Raw genomic sequence first — 26,463 nt, forward strand, 5'->3', positions numbered from 1 at the left:
CATCGGGGCTCCCCTTGGGCTCGGCGCGCGCCAGTGCACATGTGCACCCCCTTGCGCGCGCCGACCCCGGTTTTTATAACATGCACGTGGTAGCGCGCGCATGTTATAAAATCGGGTGTACATTTCTGCGCACCTGGTAGTGTGCACAAATGTACCCCGCGCATGTAGGAATTAAAATCGGCCCCTAAGGCTTTTCAGTGTACACATTTTCTAGTTTGATTATAATTTTAAATTCCCAATGCATTATTATACCCTTAGGGGCGGATTTTCAGAGCCCTGCTCGCCTAAATCCGCCCAAAACCGGGCGGATTTAGGCGAGCAGGGCCCTGCGCGCCGGTAGGCCTATTTTACATAGGCCTACCGGCGCGCGCAGAGCCCCGGGACTCGCGTAAGTCCCGGGGTTCTCCGAGGGGGGCATGTCAGGGGCGGTCCCGGTCGTCGCAGCGTTTTCGGGGCGTGTCGGCAGCGTTTTGGGGGCGGGTATGGGGGCGTGGCTACGGCCCAGGGCAGTCCGGGGGCGTGGCCGCGCCCTCCGTACCCGCCCCCAGGTCGCGGCCCGGCGCGCAGGAGGCCCGCTGGCGCGCGGGGATTTACGCCTCCCAGAGGGAGGCGTAAATCCCCCAACAAAGGTAAGGGGGGGGGATAGACAGGGCCGGGCGGGGTGGGTTAGGTAGAGGAAGGGAGGGGAAGGTGAGGGGAGGGTGTTAGAGGATTCCCTCCGAGGCCGCTCCGATTTCGGAGCGGCCTCGGAGGGAACGGGGGTAGGCTGTGCGGCTCGGCGCGCGCCGGCTATACAAAATCGATAGCCTTGCGCGCGCCGATCCAGGTTTTTTAGTAGATACGCGCGGCTCCGCGCGTATCTACTAAAATCCAGCGTACTTTTGTTTGCGCCTGGAGCGCAAACAAAAGTAGGCCTATTCGCGTTCCTTTTAAAATCCACCCCTTAGCTTATTGCATTGGGAGTTAAAAAAATTAGCTTGTACATTGGGTAACTGCACATTTTTAATACTCTGCTTTTTGCATCTGCCCCTATGTATGTTGCCTTGTCCATGGCCTCTGGCAACTGATTCCAAAGCTTGATTGTACACTGAATGAAAAAATACTTCCTGCAATTTGTTTTAATTTTGCCACTTGCTAGTTTCATGGAGTGTCCCAAAGTCCTAGTATTTGAAAAGGTAGATAACTGTTCCCTATTTATTTGTTCCTCCTCACTCATGATTTTATATATTTCAATCATATCCCCTCTGTCTCTTTTGTAAATTAAAGAGCCTTAATCTATTTAGCCTTTTTCCATAAGGGAGCGTTTCCATTCCCTTTATCATTTTTGTCACCCTTTTCAGTACCTTTTCTGTCTGCTATGCCTTTTTTTTTTTTTTTTTATAGGGTTACCAGAACTGCACACAATACTGCATCATAGATCTGCAGAAAGGCATGATATTCTCAGTTTTATTCTCTATGCTTTTCCAAATAATTCCTAATTTCTGTTTGTTTTTTAACTACTGCCATGCACTGAGGCAAAGATTTCAAGGTATTGTCCACAAGGACTCCAGGGTTTGGAGAACTCAGCATTGTGTACCTGTAATTGGGATTATTTTTTCTATGTGCATTACTTTGCACTTGTCCATATTAAATTGCCTCTGCCATTTAGTAGCCCAGTCTCCTAGTCTCACAAGGGTCTTCTGAAGTTCTTTCTAATCTACTGCCATTTTAATGATATGAAACAATTATCTGCAGTCTTGGTCACCTCCTTCATAGTTACTTTCTCCATATCAGTTATGAATATGCTGAATAATACAGGTCCCAAAGCATTCCCCTGGAGCACGCCATTTGAAAAACTGATCATTTAATACTACCTTCTGTTGCCTCTCTTTATATATTTACCAATCCACCAGAGGACACTGCCTCCAATCCTATGACCTCACAATTTCCTGAGGAGACTCTTATGAGGGACTTTGTCAAATGTCTTCTGATAATCTAAATACACTATACCAACTAGTTCATCTTTGTTCACATCTTCATTTATACCCTCAAAAAATGTAGTACATTGGTAAGGCAAGACTTCCCTTTGCAAAACAGATGTTGTCTCTTCCCCATTAAACCATGTCTGTCTATGTGGTCATTGTTTCTTATATACATTCTTTGCAGAGATCAGAGTATAATTAATTCCCAGACCAACCAATTATTAGGCTTGATGTTAGAAAACCAGACATAGTGGTAAAGGAGAAAATGACAAAAAACAGCATAACTAATAGAAGTGTCAATACTAAGTGATTATTCTTTACTGTGTATGGAGGGAGAGCTCATCAAGAGCAAGAGGTGTAATTAGAGACCAAGAAAATGTGGCCTAAAGATACAGAAATACTCCCATTTGTTTGGGCACCACTTGTCTGATTAAAAAGAACTTCCAAGCTCACCTCAATATTTTGCCTGCATTTATTATACCGTAGAACAGAGCTTTCCAAACTGTGTGTCACGACACGTTACTGTGTCGCCTGCAGTGTGCAGGTGGGTCGCGTAAGCCCGGTCAACTCCGATGCGAGTTTGGTCTTTTTTTTTTTTCTAGCAATTCACTTTTTTTTTTTTTCCAGTTTGTGGGTTGCTTATTAGGCAATTTTTGCTGTCAATTGCGGGGGGTTTTTTTGGGCTTGGTGGGTGGGACTTGAGCCCAGCTGTCCCTGTCATTGGCTTCTGCTGCTGATGAGGCCTGGCCACGAGGAGTACTGATTGCAAGCAACAGTGTCTGGTGACCATGGAAGGTATTATGCACCACGGCAGGCTTGAACCCTGAAGGGAGTGAAGCACTTAACTGGCAACAATCAAAAAGAAGAGGTACATGAGTGTGGGGGCCAGACATGCCTGGGGAGGGGGAGAGATGAGTGTGTGGGGGACAAACATGTGCTGGGGGGGAGAGAGATGAGTGTGTGGGGGACAAACATGTGCTGGGGGGGGGAGAGATGAGTGTGTGGGGGACAAACATGTGCTGGGGGGGGGAGAGAGATGAGTGTGTGGGGGACAAACATGTGCTGGTGGGGAGAGAGATGAGTGTGTGGGGGACAAACATGTGCTGGTGGGGAGAGAGATGAGTGTGTGGGGGACAGACAATCTGTTTTATTATTGTTACTCATAAATTATAACAACATTAATCTCGGAATATTATATATTTTTAATATAAATGAAAGATTTTCATGAGATAGGTTGTGTCATGAAACATTTTATTTATGTATATATTTAAGGAAACATACATAAATTGTCAAAATACGTTTTGTTCGTTTAACCTTTAACCTCTGGTTTGCTAGTAGACTGAATTACTGTGTCGTGAAATTATGTTTGTCTAAAAAGTGTCACCAACATGAGAAGTTTGGAAAGCTCTGCCGTAGAAGCTTCAAGAAAGAAACTATTTGGCACAATGCAAATATTAAGAGCGCTAGCATCAGGAGGCTAGAGTAGCGGAGGAGCAGAGGCAGACAGAGAGGTACATTGATGAGACCTTCAGGAACATAGTAGGCAAGTCCCAAATCCAGTCTGGCAACCCCAGTGCTGCCTTGGATCAGAAAGGTCTCCCAGTAGGAGAACATCACCCTGGTGTAGCAGGAAGTGATCCTGTAGCAAGGACCTGCTCTCCAGGTGATGTATTGTCCTCTCGCACCGAGGACAAGTCTCCCAGGACTACTACCCAGGAGGGAAGGGTTAAGCTGTCCATCATAGTTGGTGATTCAATTATTAGAAATGTAGATATTAGGGTGGCTGGTGGATGTGAGGACTGCCTGGTAACTTGCCTGCCTGGTGCGACGGTGGCAGACCTAATGCGTCACCTAGATAGGATTATAGACAGTGCTGGGTAGGAGCCGGCTGTTGTCGTTGGTATCCACATGTACCACATAGGAAACTGGGGGAGAGAGGTTCTGGAAACTGAAATCCGGAACCTCCAGGGTGGCATTCTCTGAAATGCTTCCTGTTCCACGTGTAGGTCCCCTGAGGCAGGCAGAGATTCAGAGTTTCAATGTGTGGATGAGACGATGGTGCAGGGAAGAGGGATTCAGTTTTGTAAGGAACTGGAGAAACCTTTGGGGAAGGGGGAGACTTTTCCGAAAGGATGGGCTCCACCTTAACCAGAGTGGAACCAAGCTGCTGGCACTAACTTTCAAAAAGGTGATAGAGCAGCTTTTAAACTAGAACAAGGGGGAAAGCCGACAATGACTAAGCAGTGCATGGTTCGGAGAAACGTATCCTTGAAGGATACTAATGAACAGGAGAGTTAGGGCATCCCAACAGAGAGGTTCCATTAAAAGCAAACGTAGTCCATGTGCCTATATGTAAAAAAAATCACCGAAGCTAATTTCCAAATTATTCCTAACAACTGAAAAGCAGGTTGTTAATACAAATAAAAAGCACACTTTGAAATGTCTGTATGCCAATGCCAGAAGTCTAAGAAGTAAGATGGGAGAGTTAGAGTGTATAGCAGCAATTGATGAGATTGACATAATTGGCATCACAGAGACTTGGTGGAAGGAGGATAACCAATGGGACAGTGCTATATCAGGGTACAAATTAATCGCAGTGATAGGGAGGATCAACTTGGTGGGGGTGTGGCACTTTATGTCTGGGAGGGTGTAGAGTCCAACAGGATAAAGATCATACAAGAAACTAAATGCTCAGTAGAATCTATATGGGTAGAAATCCCATGTGTGTTGGGTAAGAGTATAGTGATAGGAGTATACTACCATCCACCTGAACAAAATGGTCAGACAGATGATGAAATGCTAAGAGAAATCAGGGAAGGGCTGATGTGCATGGAGCAGGAGAGAGACCTTGGCGTGATAGTGTCTAATGATCTAAAGTCGGCGAAACAATGTGACAAGGCGATAGATAAAGCCAGAAGAATGCTGGGCTGCATAGAGAGAGGAATATCTAGTAAGAGAAAGGAAGTGATCCTTTTGTACAGGGCCTTGGAGAGGCCTCATCTAGAGTACTGTGTTCAGTTCTGGAGACCGTATCTCCAAAGGGACAGAGAAAGGATGGAGGCGGTCCAGAGAAGGGTGACCAAAAAGGTGGATGGTCTTCATAAAATGACTTATGAGTAGAGATTGAAGAACTTAAATATATATGCCCTGGAGGAGAGGAGGATCAGCGGTGATATGATACAAACTTTCAGATACTTGAAATGTTTTAATGATCCATGGTCAACAACAAAGCTTTTACATTGGAAAAAAATCAGTAGAACTAGGGGTCACGATTTGAAGCTCCAGGGAGGAAGACTCAGAACCAATGTCAGGAAGTATTTCTTCACGGAGAGGGTGGTGGATGCCTGGAATGCCCTTCCAGAGGAAGTGGTGAAGACTAAAACTGTGGAGGATTTCAAAGGGGCATGGGATAAACACTGTGGATCCATAGAGGATGGGAATGAAGAGAAGAACCTTGGGGGTGGATTACTGGAGTGTAGGCTGCTACCTGGTGATTACTACCCTTACTCAATAAGCCTTCACACAGTTAATGCAACTCCAACATTGCTTTCTGCTTCAACAGCAAGGGGAAATGTGGAAAAGAAGATTTGCATTCAGACAACAACCAACAAGGACTGAACTTCACAATCTGGGTAAACAAACAAGCATGGGGGTTGCTTGCTTATTACGGCGGTTACTACCCTAAACCATTTAAGCCTGATACATCACTTTGAATGCATATACAGCGTTGCTTTCTGCTTCAATGGCAGGGGGAAATGTGGAAAAGAGGATTACATTCAGACAACATCCAACAAGGCATTGATCTGTGCAGTCTGGGTAGCCTGCCTTATCGGGGTAACTTGCTTGATGTGGCGGTTACTACCCTTAACCATTAAGCCTTATGCTCACCTTTGATACCACTCCAACATTACTCTCTGCAACAATGGCAGGGGATGGCAGGAAACTTGAATCAAACAGTTACCAACAAGGGCCCTGAAATTGGTGGTAGGTGAAACAGATACGTATGGGAAAATAAGTGTGGGAGCTTGCTGGGCAGACTGGATGGGCCGATTGGTCTTTTTCTGCCGTTATTTCTATGGATTGAAACTACAGAGATCAATTTTAAAAGCGCTGCTCCTGCAAAAATGCCCACATATGTGCGCATTTGGGCTGCGCGTGATCAACACGCGAATAAAGGGGCAGAAAAAGGTGGGTTGTGGGCATTCTTGGGTAGGCCAACACTTTGGTGTGTAATTCTGTATTTTAAACTGAAATCTGTAGCGCATACATGAGAGATCCGCGTAACTTTTACGGCTGCTTCTGATAAGGAGCTAATCTGTAGATCTCGAGTTTTAGATCTTATAGGACAGTATGAGGGATCCGGGTTAACTAGCTGGCATACAGGATGAAGAACCAGAGCTGTCTGAAAGACCTCGATATTAACTGAACAAACTGGTGGACTGATTGGAAAGCTGGGAAAGAGGCTCACATGAGCATGTTTTAAAATCCTCTTACATATGCGCATAAAAGCCGACAAAGTCCTATGGAAGACACATGTGCTAGCTTTGCTCTAGTATCCTCTTAAAATGAAGAGCATACTTGTGCACGGTTGATGTATTATAAAACATACGTGCGAAAGTGCGCATGATTTAAAATTCCAATGCATCTTTGCTCGTGTGCCAGTATGCACGTGTATGGGCACATGCGTGCTCTTTTAAAAATTACCATCCCACTAAATCAGACCCTTAGCTGGTTTGTGCTAAAAAATTAGTGCAAACTGGTTAAGTTATCTAAAAAAACACAACCCGACCTCCCTCCTTCCCGATTGACATTAAAAACATTCAAGGTACCAGGCACCCTAATTCCCCTCTTTCGTGACTAATTTTAAAAGAAATCAAGATGCCTGTCTGATTTCCAGTACCAAGGTAGGCGATCCAATAAAGCCATGAGGAAACAACAAAGAAGTGGATGCCACAGAGAAGTCTTTCAATTCTTTAATAAAGAATTGACACGAGTGGAGACAGTTTGTGCTGACATACAATTAAAGGATATATGTGCACTGCGGATGTTAATTTGGATTTTCAATTTATCATTGCTCTTATATATAAGCCCCTGAGGCAGCCACTAATTGTGGCGAAACTCGGCCAGAGTCGGGCAATCTTTAAATTATACTACACGTCTCCTTTATTAAAGAATTGAAAGACTTCTCTGTAGCATCCACTTCTTTGTTGTTTCCTCATGATTTCCAGTACCACCAGTGACAATTTAAACAACGTACTGGTGTGCCCGATCCTTCCTTCTAGACAATTAAAATGCAACAGGCACTCTGATCTCTCCCTTCTGATATAAAAGAAACAAATGCTCCCATTTCTCTTACACTCTCAACCACAGCCCGCCCCCTCATAATCTCCCAAAACGGGGACTTCCGGCGATGACGTCAGCTGAGCGGCAGCGGTGAGAGTGAGCTCCACGGCCCCCCTCCCCCAATTGCCTCCTACCGTGGTCCCACAGCGGCGAAAAAGTTTTAAAATAGCTCTGGAGGGCTCCCTGGGTGTCTAAGCTTCCCAGGGATGAGCTCTGTGCAGCCGGTAAAGACTCTCGGGGGTAACAGACACGCTGTGGCGCTGTGCATGGATCCCGCGGCCTCCTCCACAGTACCTTGCTCCCGATCGCCGTCCCCCACGTGGCGATTTTTGCAGCAAAGCGCCCGGGCAGCCCCTTCTTCGATCGCCCATCCGGGGAAGCCTTTGGACCGGCGGGTAATGCAACAACGAGGCAGCAGAACCCAAGCTACAGACCGACCTCTTGTGCACAAGATGGCCGCCGCACCTCCGAGCCCGAAAGTGCAGGCTACCATATCGGATGAGGTGATCAGACAGATAACATGCAGCGTGACCTCAGTGTTGGAGGTGAAAATCCAAAACCTCCATGGATGGCATCAGGGAGACCTCAGTGTTGGAGGTGAAAATCCAAACCTCCATGGATGGCATCAGGGAGACGCTGGAGGGGCAATCTAAGCGGCTGGAGGGAGTGGAACAGATACTCTCAGATCACGGGGACTGGCTTGCTGAGGCTGAGCGCCGTGTGGTTGAGCTGCAGGCTAAACAAACCGACCTGCTAGCGAAGGTAGAAGATTTGGAGGACAGGAGCCGTAGAAACAACATTAAAATAATTGGGCTCCCGGAATCTGTTAAGGAGGATGAATTGCTGCATTTCGTGGAGACTTGGCTACCTGAGCACACAGGGCTGACGCTGCCGGGAGATCACTTGTGTTGTGATCGAATACATAGTGTGGGAGCAGGCCCAGACCAGTGATGGCCCGTATATTAAATTGGGCTCAAAGTGCAGCTGATTTGGGCCTTCTGAAAAACAACTTCAGTGGAATATCAGGGGCATCGTCTGCTCATTTTCAATGATTTTTCAGCAGCCCTCAGGAAGGAGATGGCTCCAGCGTACTCTGAGCTTCACAAGCGTGGAATCCGTTTTGCTCTTCTTTATCCTGCAAAACTTCGGGTTCATCATGAGAATCAAGTGTTATTTCTCCACATGAAGGTGGAGGCAGCGGCCTTCATCGCGACGCTGCCAAATCCTGCAGTAGCATAGCTTACTCGAGTTTCACAGTTGTATGGGGTCTGCACTGCCACTCCCTTGTCCCCTCGGGGGATCAAGGGCCTGGACTGTTCTACTCTTGTTGAATGTTGGACCATGTTGGTTTCATTTTTTCAGAATGTTCTTTACTGGTTTGAGCAGTAGTAAGTTTTGAGTCCATTTCATTGAAAGTATCGTGACGTCTTCACTGGGAGCCTCCTGGGATGGGTGGCACACTATTTATTGAGAATTTTCTGGGGAGCTGGCTGAGTGTCTTAGCATATGTTCTTTTAAGGAGGAGGGGGGGCTGGAGAGAGGGGGGTCGTGGGACGTCTGAAGCCTTGGTTGGCAGGCGGAGACCCTTGCCTCTTGGAGTCTGGAAGGATGGTCGTGTGGATGTGGATGTTTGTGTTGAGTGGATGTATGTGTGCCTGGGTATGGATGTTGCATCGGGGACGTGGGGAATGGGGCAGAGATGGGGGACCGGGGATGAGGCTCTGGCACAGTCTAATGTATCCAGTGTGGTCTGGGGTCGTGGCTGGGAGGCCCTAGACTCCTCTGTTCTGGCAGTTGTGAGGCTCTGGAGTGGGCCTCTGAGTTTGTCTACCTCTTTCTTGGGAATGGAGAAGGTTAAAATAACATCTCTTAATGTCCAGGGGATTCATTCGCCAATTAAGAAGAAAAGGTTGCTAGCAATGTTTCAATTCGCAAAGCCCCAAGTGGTATTCCTGCAGGAAATGCACTTAAATGATCTGGAGCATGGGAACTTGAAACGGGAGTGGGTGGGGCAGTGTTGGTTCTCTTTCTCCTTGCGTAAGAGAGGTGTAGCTATCCTTATTCACAAACAGCTGCCCTTTCAACTCACTCGTACGTATCAGGACAAAGAGGGGCACTATTTGGTGGCAGTTGGGACTCTCAATCAGCAACGCGTAGCTTTTTGTAATATTTACGCACCTAACACCTATTCGCATTCTTTTTTTTCTAAGATAGCTTATTGGCGGCGCTGACAGGGTACACCCTCATACTGGGGGGAGATTTCAACTTTGTGGCAGACAAGCAGCTAGACTGTAAACCTGCTAAGCTAATTGCTCCGCATGATGCATGTCAAGGGGTTAACTTTTTATGTCAGGAGCTTCAACTCCTAGATGCATGGCGGGTGCTGCATCCTTTTGAGCAGGACTATACCTTTTTTCCCACCCACCTACTCCCACTTGGATTACCTTCTCATATCTGATAAAATGTTTCATGCGGTAGGGGAGGTGGAGATAGTACCTATCACAATATCGGATCACGCACCGATTCATATTACGATGCTCTGTGGGATGGGGTGTCATGGGGCTTTTTCGTGGCACATGCGGCCAGCTCTGTTTATGGATAATGCATTTCATCAGCACTTGCAGTCCTGTTGGAGGGAATATGTTGGGTTTAATACCCCGAATATCTCTTCCACTACCCTATGGGAGGCGGGGAAAGCGGTGATGCGAGGACACATCATTGCATACACTGCTAAGGTAAATCGACAGCGGAATGAGGAGATTTTACGCCTTACCACGGAGCTTAAAAGTGTTCAAAGGCGTCATATGCTTGATATGTCCCAAATAAATAAGGAATGTGTTGCTCAGTTGCGGGAGACTCTAAATAGCCGTTTATATCAGAGAGCTTCCAAGTCTCTGCGGTATTATCAATACCAACTTTATAAACACGGCAATCGGCCTGGCAAAATGTTAGCGCATCTAGTCAGGCCTCGGAATCAACAGTTATTGCAGGGGTAAGGGACTGCAAGGGGCAGTATGTGACTGCGCCTGCAGCCATTGCACACAGGTTCCTGGAGTATTACACTGCCCTTTATGGGAAGAAGAGACAGGACCCTGATACTACGACCCTGTTCTTTCAGCAGCAACAGTGGCCGCGCCTGTCTCCGGACCAAAGCTTACTGTTAAACCTATTGGCGAACAAGAAATATATGCTGTGGTTCAGGGCTTGAAGCAAGGGAAAGCAGTGGGACCAGATGGCTTAGGGGTGGAATTTTATAAAATTCTTAAATTTCATCTCTTGTCCCCACTTTCCAAATTTTACAATGATTTAGTCCAGAATGAGGAATTACCTGCAGTAGCCAATCAATCCGTGATCGTCGTTTTGCCAAAGAAAGGCAAGGACTTGGCAGAGGTTGGCTCTTACAGACCTATCTCTTTGTTAAATGTGGACATTAAAATATTGTCGGCTGTGCTAGCGGCCTGCCTCAACCAGATTCTGCCCACACTCATTGATGAGGATCAGACGGGGTTTGTTAAGGGTCACCAGGGAGTGCGTAATGTGAGACGATTGATTGCGGCTCTGAGCTATCACTCCAGTGAAGAGGCCATGATTTTGAGTTTAGATGCGGAGAAGGCATTTGACTCGGTGTCCTGGGACTATTTGTTTTGGACGTTGAGTCAATATGGCTTTACCGGAGCATTCGTAACTTGGCTTGCGACCCTGTACAAAAACCCAAGTGGTAGAATCTTGATCAGTGGAGCTCTTACAGACTCCTTTGCGCTCCAATGCGGAGTGCGACAAGGATGCCCCTTGTCTCCACTTTTATTTGTGCTGGCCATCGAACCCTTGGCCACGCAATTACAGGCCGAAAAAGGTTTCTCGGGGCTTAGCCTTAGTGGTCATCCTCTAAAGATAGCACTATTTGCGGATGACATACTATTATTTGTTGGGCGGCCCCGCAGGAGTGTGCATGTTAATATTTTTGATCAATTTAGGGAGATTGCGGGTCTGAGAATCAATCACTCCAAGTCTGAAGCGTTAGCCTTAGACTCACGACTGCCGGTCACCTGGCAAGGCCCCTTCCCATTTGTGTGGGCACCCGAGAGGCTCCGATATTTGGGGGTTTGGATATCTAGGGATCTACACTGTTTATATGACCTTAACATTACGGATATGATTGCCAAAATTCTTACGCAGCTGACAGCATGGTGCCCTCTCCCACTGAGTATTTTTGGTAGATGTGCGCTGTTCAAGATGATCATTGTACCCAGACTCCTATACCTCTTGCACATGTTACCTTGCTGGCTAACGGTTCGGGATATACAGCGCCTGCGTGGGGGCCTATCTAGGTTTATCTGGAAGGGTAAGAGGGCACGTATAAAGTACGCTGTTCTGGAGCACCCTGAGGAGGGAGGTTATGGGCTGCCCAATTTTAGGATATACAATGTTGCCTGTCAAATGAGGTTTGTGGGGGAATGGATTATTGACCAATATCGCTACTGTTCTGCGGGTCTGTTGAATAGCATGGCTGCTCCCTGGTCTTCTCTGTCTCTTCTCCAGCTGCACCCAGCAGGCCTACAGGCGCTGGTTTTTCCCAGATGTTTGATTCACCCTTGTATAAAAGCCTGGCAGTGGTTGCGGCGGCAGAGCGGCCTACGTGGTCTCTTGTCTCTGTTAATGCCACTGTTAGGGAATCTGGACATTCGGCCAGGTCGGGATTATAGGGGTCTTTTCCAACACTGGGCGGCTAATGGGGTAGTATCTTTTCCATATGTTTGACCCTGAAACTCATGAACCTTTAGATTTCCAAACAATAGCCAGAACTTTTACACTTTCACCCAAATATTTTCTTTGGATACCTGCAAGTCCGACACTACATACAAGTGTTCCATTGGACTCTGGAGGAACTGGCGGCGGAAACTCTATTTGCCACAAAACTTTTTGAAACGGCCTGTTGCGCTAACACTATTACTGGCTGGAAGCGACTTGGAGTGGAATACAAGGGTCGGGACCATTTGACTCATTTGGCGTCTCGGTGGTCAGCTATTCTGGACAGTGACGTGACTCCTGACCACCTGAAGCGCTGGTTTAAGTCTCTGCACACACAGAACCCGGATTTGGGGCTCCAGGAGTTACAATTCCGACTTATCCATCTCGTGTATTACGATGTTCGATGCTTCCGAATGGGGCTAACAGACTCTCCGCTCTGCATCAAATGCGGCAAGGAGGAAGGTGCGTTGCTGCACCGTCTTCTTCAATGTACAACCGTTCGCCCCTTCTGGACTCAAGTATTGCAAGTTATCTCTCAGTGTACCAGTATCCCTACTCTGCATACAGGTCCTATGGTGCTGACACACACCCTCTCCGTGGGTCTCTGCCTTGTCCCCTTTCCAAGGCAAAGTTTGGCCGTATGGCGATGCTATTGGCCTGTCGGACCATTTTGTCTATTTGGGTAGAACCGACCACAGCTCCCCTTCTCGCAGCTTGGTACTACCGGATGTCCTCGGAGCTATAAATGGAACGTATGGACTGTCTCTCTCTGGACATTGCGCACGAGACATTGTATGAGGACTGCTGGCAGGGATTTTTTAGGGGCTTATCAACTGAGATGCAGGCGAACTTAAATGTTGCGGGATATTCAAATGTCTGGGCTTAATTCCCTTGGTCTCCGGGGGGGGGGGGTGAGAAGTGGAAGTTGGGGGTATGAGTGGTGTATGAAAGAGTAATTGTGGGGTGTTTAATATCTGTGTGTTTAAACAAAGTGAAAATTACATTGGACTGGGCTTGTGAAAGGCTATTCTTCCCACGGTCTGCACTTTGTATTTATGTTAGTTGGTTTATGCTCCGGCTTTGTCTAGTATGAGACATTGTGTTTTCGTTAACTGCACACCGTGTGGTCGTGTTTGATTTTTTTTCTTTTCTGTTCTGTACAGCTATGCACAGCCTTGACCAATAAAAAATTATTTTGAAAATAAAATCTCCTAAAACTCTCCTAAGGTCTCCCTTAAACTGGTTTACCTCCTTATGACTTGGTGTCCAGCATTACCCTGGCAATGACACAAACTACTTTATTTTCTGCAGCAAACCTAACCCTAACCCTGAGCCTGGATCCATCCATATTTTAACTGGTTGAATGTGTGCACTCACATTTAAGGAGCAATTTTTAAACGGCCCAGGTACTTTTCAGATCAGTGAATACTTTGTACCCACAGATCTGTAACCTATTTTCAAAGGGAAACCTAACTTTCACCTGTGGGAAAGTATGTGCAGGGATTTGAAAGTGAAATGCTCTTCTGTGAGTTTCCCATGGATATTGTAAATGTATGTGGGCTGTAAAAGCATGCATATATTTCTACCTGCTGAGCTTAGGGCAACTTTCACCCATGGGGATTTACCAGGGTAACTGCTTAGTTAGCTGGGCTAATTCCTTTGAAAGTTGTCCTCATTAAGGGTAATTTTGGGCAAAACAGTACTTTACCCAGATAAATGGCCTCTTATAAAATTGTCCACCGGATATGTGTTATGGCCAGGTGAGACTGCATCTTGGGGGTCTTGTCAAGGCTTTTTCTGTCAGAGCCATGGCAACGTCGGTGGCCCACTTGCGAGCAGTTCCCGTGGAAGAGGTCTTTAAGGCTGTGACATGGCGTTCTTTCCACACATTTGTGTCACTCTACTATCTGGATAGGGATGGCCAACATGACAGTACGTTCGGCCAGTCTGACCTCCGGAATCTCTTTGAGGTGTAGAACCCAACTCTCCCTGCCTAGGGCCAATTGTTTGGGTTCAGGCTGTCTCTCCCTCTGTTAGCAACAGCACTGTGTTTTTTTTTGTACCCGATGGCACCTGGTTGGTGTCTGGTCCCCTTTTCTGTTGGGGGGGGGGGGCAGCCTGTAGCTAGGGATTTACCCATGTCTGAGGATGACCAGCCTGCTTGTCCTAGGAGAAAGCGCAGTTGCTTACCTGTAACAGGTGTTTTCCAAGGACAGCTGGATGATAGTCCTCACGAAATCTGCCCACCACCCCGTGGATTTTTATTGTAATTCTATGTTACGAGACTGAAGAGGGACCCTGTGTGGTATAGGGCATGCTGGGCATGCTCAGTGTATCTAGTCAAAGTTCTAGAAACTTTGCTATAAGTTTTCCATGCCGGGCTGCATCCAATGATGTCACCCATATGTAAGGACTAACATCCTGCTGACCTAGGAGAACACTTGTTACGGGTAAGCAGCTCTGCTTTCCAGGGAATTGTGCTGGTCATCATATTTCTGGTGAAGCTAAAATGACTGCAGATGTCATTTTGATGTTTTTGCCTTTGTCTGGATCACCACAAAAACATAGTTGTAAGGAGATCAGAATATTGCTAGAGGAGTTTTCTTTTAATCCAGCCATTTATATATATTTTTTTTTATTTCCAGGAGCACCACTGTTATCCCAGACACTACAGGGAGAACAAGAATTACAACTATGGAAGGAGGTAAGAAACAATCCTAAATCTGACTACAATAGGCATAATTTTATTATTTTTTTATCACAAAGGCAGCATGAAAGAAAAAATCATGTATCAAAGGCAGGGAATATGGGACATACCTAAGGGAACTCTAGGGGAATTATACAAAACACTCCAACTAAATCAGTATTCTAAATTTATTTAAAACCATTTTTAATTGTTTATAACAAACTTTTAAAGTTAGAACATGCCACTGGGTAGACAACCTTGGCTGTCAGTACAATATACAGTGTATACAGAATTACAAATAATCATATTTGCAAAATACTAAAGTATGCAATAAATATTTATCCCACAAAGCATTTAAAATTGTTTAACTTGATTTAGAAAGATTTTTTGAATTTTTGATTAGTGATAACATTTAAATGGTTTTGTGGGGTAAATGATTATATACATTACTGTTATATGTAACTTTCATTTCTTGTTATATGGTTGACTTTGTTATTCCCCTCATGTTATCTGTAAACCGATCTGATATGAATTTTCTTTCATGAAGGTCGGTATATAAAAATGTTAAATAAATAAATAAATAAATTACTGACTCTTCAAGATTGTGTTTTGTTTGATAATCATGGAGTTTACTCAGGGATAGCCCATATTCTTTGCCTTTTCTTCATACCTATTAATTTTTGGCAGGTATTTTGCTCTCTTTTCATTTTTAGTATGAAAAAACATACAACCATATTCCTGCATATAGATTTCTTGCTTTGGATATATTTTAAAAAGTTTTTATTATGAGTTTTTGCCTCTATGGCCAACTTCCATTTCAAATTCTCTCTTAGCCTGCCTTATCAATATTTTACACTTAACTTAACCAATGCTTATGCTTTTTCCTATTTTCTTCAGATGGATCCTTCAAATTTTTAAAAGTTGTTTTTTTGGCTAAAATAGATGAAAGAAGCTATTTCACCTTTTAACCATGCTGGTAATTGTTTTGCCTTTCCTCTATCTTTCTTAATGCATGGAAAACATCTGGACTGCGCATCTAAGATTGTATTTTTAAACAATGCCTATACCTATTGTACATTTTTAACAGTTGCAGCTCACCGTTCAGTTTTTTTCTAACTATTTTCAACATTTTTTCCCTTTTGAAAATTTAGGGCCGGATTTTAAGAGCCCTACGTGCATAAATCCAGAGGATTTACATGCGTAGGGGGGGGGGGGTTTACGTGCGCCGGGCCTATTTTAAAAAAGCCCAGTGACGTGTATAAGTCCCGGGGCTTGCAAAAAGGGGTGGGGCGGGGGCGGGGCCAGAGGCCTCCGACACAGCGGCCATTGCTGCTGTGTCGGAGGATCGCGTGCTGGCAGGCTGCCTCCAGGCAGGTGCAAAAGGTTAGATAAACCTTTTGGGGGGGCGGTTAGAGTAGGGCTGGGGGAAAGGTTAGGGGAAGGGGTGGAAAGATTAGGTTAGTGGGAAGGGAAGTTCCCTTTTAGGCTGCTCCGATTTTGAAGTGGCCTGGGAGGGAACGGGGGAATCCCACGGACGTCTGCGCATGCAAGGTGCACTAGTGTGCACCCCCTTGTGCGTGCAGACTCCTGATTTTATAACTTGCGTGTGCCTGCGCGTGCAAGTTATAAAATCGGGCATACATGTGTGCGCGCTGGGTACCACGCGCACATGTACACCCACGCGCAGGTCTTAACAATTTATCCCTTAGTATTAGAGCTGTAGATTTACATAATGTCCCCCTTCCAGTCATTAGTTCGAGTTTGATCATGTTATGATCACTATTGCCAAGTGGCCCCACCACCGTTAGCTCTCTCACCAAATCGTGCATTTCACTAAGAATTAAATCTAAAATAGCTCCCTCTCTCGTTGGTTCTTCAACCAATTGCTTCATGAAGCAGTCATTTATTCCATCCAGGAACTTTATGTCTCTAGCATGTCCATCCAGGAACTTTATGCCTCTAGCATGTTACAGTCCGGCTTCCCCAGTTCCCTCACAGTCTGTTCCAATTAAGGAGCAGACTGGGAGGGAACTTCCCTAACCTCCCTTCCTCTTCTCCTATCCTACCCGCCTCCTATCCTAGGTCCCCCCATTTTTTTAACTTCTTGCTCCTGCAAAGGAGCTGTAGCAAGTTGCATGCGCCGGCACCTTGCCGGCATGTGATTCCCCAGCACAGCAGCAAATGGCTGCTGTACCGGGTACCTCTAGCCCAGCCCCTCTGCTGAGGCCCAGCTCTTGTGCGCATAACAGGGGTTTCGCACGCAGTCGGGCCTCTTTTTTTAAAATGCTCATGGTGTATGCAAGGCCCGTGGACCATTAAAAATCGGGCCGTTATTCTCTTGTATGATCTTTATCCTTTTGGACTCTATACTCTCCTGGACATAAAGTGCCACCCCCCTATCAAGTCGATCCTCCCTATCATTGCAAAATAATTTGTATCCAGATATAGCACTGTTCCATTGGTTATCTTCCTTCCACCAGGTCTCCTAAGATGCCAATTATGTCTCTTATCATTTACTGCTTTACACTCTAACTCTCCCATCTTACTTCTTAGACTTCTGGCATTGGTATATAGTCTTTAAAGATGATTACTATGGACTTTTCCTGAAGAAAAAAAATCATTTTTTTTTTTTTTTAGCACTGATAATTGCTGTTTGGTGGCTGCTGAAGCAAGCATTAAGGCAACTTTGAAGAGAAAATATTAATTTTAGAGATAAATTGAAGCAAAATAAAGAGAGATGGGGTACATGTTCATGCTGGTGCTCAGATAAAGTCTGAGGGGGCTCACAAGGCAATGTCTGCATGGGAATTTCAAGAAAACAAACCGGCAACCGATCCAAGATGGTTGATGGCAGCAAACACAAGGAGTTGAATCGGTATAAAAATGGACTTTATTGAATCTTGCCCGACTCTGGCCGAGTTTCGCTCATTCGAGCTGCCTCAGGGGCTTGAGAGCCACTTGAGTTGGCTCAGATTAGCATGGATCTCTCATAACATACTTTAGAAAAACATCAGCAAAAACTAACTATACAAACTGTTGAATCTGTTTTTACCAATGGAATCTCTTTTTTAAAACAGCCACTTTTAACAACACCGCTGTAAGCGCAATGGCGATTCAGTACTACTCGCTGCTCATACCATTCTGTGTTGATGAAGTCATCTAGAATGAGAACAGGAATAGGACTACTGTACAAGGCAATAAAGAGAAAAGCTAGGCTGTCAAAAGTGAATACTGTGGCCTGGAGTATGATACAGGACAATTAAGATTAAAGGAGAAAGATTCCAAGTTACCCCAGCCAACTGATAAGCAAGTTTTTAATACAAAGAAAAAACATACTTTGAAATGTTTATATATAAATGCTAGATAATAAAATGGGTGAGTTAGTGTATAGCACTGGATGAAGAGGTAGATATAATTGGCATTGCAGAGACCTGGAAGATAACCAATGGGATACTGAGATACCAGAGTACAAATTATATTGAAATGATAGGATGGATCAAATTGATGTCGGGGTGGCACTCTATATATTAAAGAGTACACTGAGTCAAACAGGATAATAGTTCTACAGGAAACAAAATGCAATGTTGAATTTTTATGGATTGAAATTCCAGGTGAAAAGGGGAATAAAATAGCAGTGAGATTGTATTACCATCCACCTGGCCAGAATGAACAAACAGACAATGAAGTGCTAAAAGAAATTAGGGAAGCTAACAATCAGTAGTACAGTAATGAGTGACTTCAATTATCCCAGTATTGACTGGGTGAATGTCACATCAGGGCATGCTAGAGAGGTGAAGTTCCTAGATGAAATAAATGACTGCTTCATGGAGCAGCAGGTACAAGAACCAACAAGAGGGGAAACTATTTTGGACCTAGTCCTTAATGGAACACAGGATTTGGTGCGAAAGGCAAAGTGTTGGAGTCACTTGGCAATAGTCATCCCAATGTGATCAAATTTGACTATATAACTGGAGGGAGGACATTAAATAAATCTACTGTGACAGCATTTAATTTTCAAAAAGGTAACTATGATAAAATGAGGAAAAGGGTTCAGCTGAAAAGGCTAAGAGTTTTTATATCAAGCATGGATGTTTAAAAATACCATCTTGGAAGTCCAGACCAGATGTATTCCACGCATTAGAAAAGGTGAAAGGCTAAATGACTACTGGTATGGTTAAAAGGTGAGGTGAGAGAGGCTATAATTAAAAACATATAAGCTCTGGCAAGTTAAATGCAAAGCATTGATAAGGAAGGCAAAGAAAGAATTTGAAAAGAACCTTGCTGTGGAGGCAAAAACTTTATCAGGTACACCCTTGATCACCAAATTCTTCTATCTAGCCTCCTTTCAATAGGAATTAATTCAACAGTCCTTGACTGGTTTAAAATCTACTTATCTAACCGTACTCATCAGATTAATATTGGCTCACATTTCTCAACTCACTATACAGTTTTCTCAGGAGTCCCTCAAGGTTCTTCGCTTTCACCGGTTCTTTTTAAAATTTATTTTCTCCCCCTCTGTCATCTATCTGCTTTGAATGTCCAATTTAAGGTAAATGCTGATGATATTCAGTTTTTTGTTCCATATAAATCCTCTTGGTCTGAGACTCTCTCCACTGTAGCTCTGTATATAAACACAATCAATAGTTGGTCATCACATAATAGTCTTAAACTGAATCCCAATAAAACTGAAATTGTATTTCTATCTTCAATTGCAAATCCTTCAAATGGTTCACTGTTACACCTGTTAAACAGTGCTCCCATATCTGTTCTCTCCCAAGCTCGAAACTTAGGTGTATTACTAAACTCAGACCTGTCTTTATCACAACACATTTCCCCAACTGTCAAATTCCTTTTATAAATTGCATATGCTCAAGCACTTACGTCCTCTCCTTTTTCTTCCACGACCTCCGTATAGTCCTCCAATCCTTAATTTTCTCTGGTCTTGATTCCTGTAACGCACTCTACCTAGGTGTCCCAGACTTTTCAATCCGACCTTTACAACTAATACAAAATTCAGCTACTCGTATCTTGCTTGGTTCACCCTCAAAGTCACATTGCACCAATTCTGTTTTCTCTGCATTGGTTACCCATTAAATTCAGAATCCTTTGCAAGATACTATTATTCATTCACTTTTACATATTCCATCCTCAATCTGGTTTGTTCTATCCTTCAGATTTACAAACCATCTAGACACTTAAGATCACTAAACAGAAATTGACTAGATGTTCCTTCTATACACTTGGCAAAATTAGACATTACTAGGAAAAGGGCTTTCTGTGTTGCAGGTCCACTGTTATGGAACTCTTTACCGACCACACTTCACCAAATTTCAAACTCCAAGGAATTCAAAAAATTGCTTAAAAACATACTTATTTCCGAAAGCATTTGCCACATCTGTTGTGCTGCGGATGGAAGGGAACGCTAGGGAATGCTCCCCCAGTGCGGGACAAGGAATGTGCGCCCTAGCGGTGAGACGTCCCTGCTGGCAAGACTGGAGATCCTGACCCTCTACCGAACCTGCACACTTCCATGAGACCACCAACGCAATGTGGTCTCTGAATGGTCCTCCGACAGTTCCAAGCCCTTTCGGCCTAGCCACTAGGTAGTGGCTTGAAGCGACAGGCTGGACAGAGGTCATGGCTGGACGGAGACGTGGAACAAGTTATGGCAAGACAGGCGTGGCGGGACAGACGAAGACTCGGAGGCTGAAGTAGACGAAGACTTAGTCACTGAAATAGGATGCTGGAACAAGAGGATCCTGGAACAGAGGAACACTGGACAAGGCAAGGTATAACAAGACAGGGCAAGGTTAAGAAACCTATAGTTAAAAAGTCTGGAACCTCAGAGCAGGAAAGTCCCTCTAGCGCCATACTCTGTCCCACTGGGCTAGTCACAGACCACACAAGTAGGCATCAAGCTAGGACATCAAATGCAAGGCAGATATCGGACATCAAGAACAAGGTAAGTCAGACAAGGGAAGAGATGACTCCATAGCACAGTCAGAGGGAAGACCCATCAACGCCTCACACATCCCGGCGGGGGTGGTCAGGCCATGGGGGATGGGTCCGAATGGAGCAGAGAACATCTGGACAAGCAACCAGGACTGGGCAAACATCAGGACATCAGAAACAGATGAATATCAAGAACGGATAGGCGTCAGGACATCGAGAACAGGTGGACGTCAGGCCGTCAAGATATCAGGAATGGAAGGACGTCAGAGCATCAGGAACAAATGGACGTCAGGCCATCAAGGATAGATGGACAACTGGACATCAGTAACATTGAAGACATCAGGGCAGAGACCAGTACATGGAACAACGACGAAGACACGGCATCCCACATGGAACAGAGTGCCCAGGAGGAGAAGCAGACGAGGAGTCCTAGGGAGGACTTACTTTCAAAGGCAAAGCTGGAATGACGGGGAAAGCCTTTTATAGGCTGGAACAGGAAACACCCAGGGAGGAGTCAGAAGAGGACCACACCTGCACTGGCCATTTAAAGCAGGCAGAGAGGCGCGACCCGTGCCTAAGGAAGAGAAAGCAGAACTGCAGGACCACGGACAGCGGCCCTGCTGCAGCTGAGGCAGAGGAGGAGCCGGAGCAGGAACCAGGCCTCTGAAAAGGCCCTGAGGTGGACAATGGCTTCCCTGCCACGCAAGGAGAACTGAGGGCGGCTCCAGCTGTGAGATGACACGGGTTGAGGGCCTTCTTCCCACTGAAGCCCCAAGGTAGCATTGGTGGCCACCAAGCCACATGGAACGGCAGCATGGCTCTGGCCATGCAGGGAGAGAATCGGTGACCTCCGGGCCACAAGAGAAGTAACAACACTGCTCCGGCCACAGGAGAGAGCCCCGGCGCGGCCCCTACCACACCGGCACGATGGCATGGTTCTGGACGCGGGAAAGAGTCCCAGCGAGGCTCCTTTTGCACCGGGGTAGCTCCATGCCACTGCAGGGATCCTCGGCATGGCTCCTACCAGGGGGGATCACATCGGGCTCAGGCAAGGAGGTAAGAGACCTCCCGTGGCTCCAGCCATGGGAGGGATCGCAACAACATCCCCCACAGGACACATTTAACCGTTCCACTTTTCAATGCTTAGACATTACTAGGACTTACCTGTTCTTTGTATTCTTTCCTCTTTGATTTCTATTTTAATTTTAATTTAGTCTACTCATTTGTCATTTTATGTATATAATGTTTCTTTTCCTTTTCCTATATTTGTTTTTATTTTATTGTAAACTGCTTTGTTCAATATTTTATTGTTAAAACGGTATATAAATAATTTTAAATAAATAAATTCAAAGTAGAAAGCCTGCAAGGGAGTTGGTTGGACCATTAGATGATCAAGGGGTAAAAAGGGCACTTTAAGGATGACTAAGCCATAATAGAGAGACTAAATGAATTCTTTGCTTTGCATTAACTGAGGAAGATATAAGATACCCATGCCAGAAATGATATTCAAAGGTGATTCAGCTGAACTGAAACAAATATGTGTACCTGGAAATTGGAATAGGGCAAATTGACAAACTAAAGAGTAGCAAATCACCTGGACCAGGTAATACACATCTCAGAGTGCTGAAAAATGAAATTACAGACATGCTGTTAGTAATTTGTAAACTATCATTAAAATCATCTGACACCTGAAGAATAAAGGGTTGCCAATGTAATGCCAATTTTTAAAATTGGATCAAGGGGTGATCCAGGACCAATGAGCCTGATGTTTGGGCCAGAGAAAATGGTAGAAACTATCATAATTTACAAAATTGCTGAACAAACAGGCAGAGTTTAGTGGGACAAAGCCAACTTGGATTTAGCCAAGGGAAGTCTTGCCTCACCAATCTGCTAAATGTTTTTCAGAGCATAATTAAACATGTGGATAAAGGTGAGCCAGTTGATATAGTGAATTTGGATTTCCAGAAAGCATTTGACAAAGTGCCTCATTAGACTTCTTAAGAAATTTAAAAAGTCATGGGCTAGGGGACAGTGTCCTGTTGTGAATTGGGAACTAGTTAAAAGAGAAAATTGAGAGTAGGGCTAAATGGTAAATTTCTCAGTGGAGAAAGGTGATTGGAGAAGAGCGACAGTGGTCCACTTCACAAGAGCGGGAGCAGAGAGGCTGGAAACTACAGGCCAGTTAGCTTCACCTCGGTGGTGGGAAAGGTATTGGAGTCGCTGCTGAAGGAAAGAATTGGGAACTATCTACAAGCAGCAGAATTGATGGACCAGAGGCAGCATAGTTTCACCAAGGGAAGGTCCTGTCAGACAAATCTGATCAACATTTTTGATTGAGTGACTAAGGAATTGGATCGAGGAAGAACGCCTGATGTCATCTACTTGGATTTTAGCAAAGCTTTTGATAAGTCCCGCACAGGAGGCTGGTAAATAAAATGAGAAGTTTAGGAGTGAGTGCCGAGGTGGTGGCCTGGATTGCAAACTGGTTGACAGACAGAAGACAATGTGTGATGGTAAATGGCGGTGTGGAGTGCCGCAAGGATCGGTGTTGGGACCGGTCCTGTTCAATATCTATGTGAGCAACATTGCGGATAGGATAGAAGATAAGGTTTGTCTTTTTGCGGATAACACAAAGATCTGCAACAGAGTGGACACGCCGGAAGGAGTGGAGAGAATTAGACAGGATTTAAGGAAGCTGGAAGAGTGGTCGAAGATATGGCAGCTGAGATTCAATGCCAAGAAGTGCAGAGTCATGCATATGGGGTGTGGAAATCCAAAAGAACTGTATTCGATAGGGGGTGAAGGGCTGATGTGCACGGAGCAGGAGAGAGACCTTAGGGTGATAGTGTCTAACGATCTGAAGTCGGCGAAACAATGTGACAAGGCAATAGCTAAAGCCAGAAGAATACTAGGCTGCATAAAGAATGGAATATAGAGTAAGAAAAGGGAAGTGATTATCCCCTTGTACAGGTCCTTGGTGAGACCTCACCTGGAGTAGTGTGTTCAGTGCTGGAGACCGTATCTCCGAATGGACAGACAGGATGGAGGCAATCCAGAGAAGGGCGACCAAAAAGGTGGAGGGTCTTCATCAAATAACTTATGAGGAGAGATTGAAGAATCTAAATATGTACTCTGGAGGAAAGGAGGAGCAGAGGTAATATGATACAGACTTTCAGATACTTGAAAGGTTTTAATGATCCAAAGACAATGACAAACCTTTTCTATTGGGAAAAAATCAGCAGAACCAGGGGTCACAATTTGAAGCTCCACAGAGGAAGACTCAGAACCAATGTCAGGAAGTATTTCTTCACGGAGAGGGTGGTGGATGCCTGGAACACCCTCCCAGAGGAAGTAGTGAAGACCAAAACTATGATGGATTTCAAAGGGACGTGGGATAAATACTGTGGATCCATAAAGTCTGGATGATGTGAATGATGAGAAGAGGTATGGGGGTGGCTTGCAGGAATGACAGCTACTACCTGGAGATTAATACCCTTATTCAAGTAACATACTCACTGTGCTGAATCTCACGCTGTAGGGAACAGCCCTCTGCTTTCTGATCCAGCCCCCTCTCTTCCTAGGCAGCATGCAGGGAACAGGACAGGAAAGGAATGAGCCTGGAAGTACACAGAGCAGAGGAATCATTTTAGTAGGGTTAGGAGGAGATGAATTGGGATCATTGTGGGATGAGGAGAGTGGCTGGGGGATGAGAGTGGATCAGCTGGACGAGAAGGGGCAGCGCTTGTGTGTGTGTGAGAGAGGAGTGGGCAGTGTTTGTGTGAGAGAGAGAGAAGGGTTAGGTGCTGGTGTGTGTGTGTATGTGCCAGATTGAGAGGTTAGAGAGGGAATGCAAGGAGGAGCAGACCCAGAGCACAGCAGGGACGCTTGCTTCCTCTCCTTTCCCCCAATGCAATTAAAGTTCTTTCTCCCTTGATCTCAGATTCTTTTCCCCAGATCCTGGAACCTCCCTTCTTTCCTCTGTCTTCTCTCTAGATCTTGGAAAGCATCCCAATATATCTTATTCCCTCCTCCCCTTTCTCAATCCCAGAACCTCCCTCCCTTTCCCTCCCTCTTTTTCTCCCATCCCAGATTCCTGATTTCCCCCCTTTTCTTGATCTTCCCCATCCACAGTCCTTTTTTCATTTTTTCCCCATTCTCTGACCTCTTTCCTTCTCATACTCTTGCCTCCTATTCCCAGTCCTTTCATCTTCTTCACACCTCATTCCTAGTCCTCCTCCTTTCCTCTCTATCCCTTGGTCTCACTCTTTCCTTCTGTTCATCCCTCAGATCTCATTTCTGTATTGATATTTAAGATTCTTTTTCCTCATCCAATAAAAAATAAATACAGACACAAACAAGGTTGGAGAATTGCTTAATTTTTATAACATAATATAAAAGATGGAAATGTTTCTCAATGTGCTTTAGAATTTTCGAATTTTTGCCACAGATTCTACTCCTGAGCCTCTGCAGCAAACTGTAGGGATGTGCCTTAGACCTCTTGCTCCCTGTTGTCTGAAATTACTGGGGTGGGGGAGTGGAAAGTGGGGGCACAACAGCAACAAGAGTGCCTAAGGGTGACAAAACTGTAAATCCATTCTGCAACTCTCCATCCCTCTTCTGTGACCAGGTGAAAATAAACATTGAGAGCAGCAATGGTAGTAGAAATGTGTGGGAGGATCCAGGTTTCCAAGGGGCTGATGCAAAATCAAATGTGAAAAAACATGCATCCAAAATGGGCGCACATCCCCCTCTCATGGGTGCCTGATGCAATAGGCAAATGAGCTGCCGCGCTAAAAAGGATGCGCTAGGGATAAACTGTGCAGCTTTAGCGCGTCCATGGCATTGGGCGCCCAGGAGATGTGGGTGTGCACCAGTTAGGAAAACGGACACTCAATTAACGAGCACCAAACCTGCACACTGCCATGGGTTAGGAAGATAGGCACTCTTAAACCAAGCAACTGTTTTCCTAACCTGACCCCTGTCAAGATTTTTTTTTTCCATTTTGCTTCCTGTGGTTCCTCCTACTTAGTACTGGGATGATACTAAGTAGGAAGAACCACAGAAAAGCAATATTTTTTACTTTTTTGTGGCAGCTTGGAGCACATAAAGACTTAATGCCAGTTCTGGGGCTGACATTAAGTTTTGCATGTTAAAACATATGTGTTGTGCACACGGTGATTTTTTGCATCAGGGATAATAGCTAATAGCTTCATCTACATGGCATGTACATGTGATGCTATTAGCTATGCGCTGGTTTGGATATGCGTTTTGGGTGCGCTAATCTCATTGCATTGAGAGTTTTCTAGCGCGTCCAAAACGCTTGTCCAACAGCATTGCAAGCTGTGCGCTAGGTTAAGCGCACTGTATTTCATCGGCCCTCATGAGTGCATAAAGGGTTCGTTATAAACTAAGATGTCAAGAATTGCAGCAGATTTGTTAGATAGAACAACAGTTCCACAGAGTGCACTCGATGAAATCTTTAAACCTAAATTTTATTCTAAGTCACCAAATCATCCTAGCTGCCCCAATAAAACAAATGCAGTTTGAATATAAGTGGAGGATAGGTGCCTTCTTGGGAAGGAGATTAAAGATTCCATTGATCATATGGTAGCCATTACATGTGATGTAGGGCCAGATTTGGGCCCAGAAGGAAAAAGAAAGATGGGGAGCTCTGACCACTGCACTGCAGGGAATATTCTGCAATTCTTTGAGCTCACCAAGTCTCAGAATATACCAAAGTTTGTATCAGGATAAAGAGCCCTTTTGTTTATC

At 45.0% G+C, this 26,463-nt stretch overlaps 1 protein-coding gene across 1 annotated transcript in view; it reads left to right on the top strand.

The window, feature by feature from the left end:
- Nucleotides 1-26,463, top strand: part of NMU (neuromedin U) — a 215,301-nt gene that overhangs the window by 39,608 nt on the left and 149,230 nt on the right. Inside the window, exon 2 of the mRNA XM_029587408.1 lies at nt 14,699-14,757. Within this exon, the coding sequence (XP_029443268.1) occupies nt 14,699-14,757 (59 nt within the window). The remainder of the gene's footprint in view (nt 1-14,698; nt 14,758-26,463) is intronic.

This window comes from Rhinatrema bivittatum, chromosome 1 (genome assembly GCF_901001135.1).
Source record: "Rhinatrema bivittatum chromosome 1, aRhiBiv1.1, whole genome shotgun sequence".
Taxonomy (NCBI): Eukaryota; Metazoa; Chordata; class Amphibia; order Gymnophiona; family Rhinatrematidae; genus Rhinatrema; species Rhinatrema bivittatum.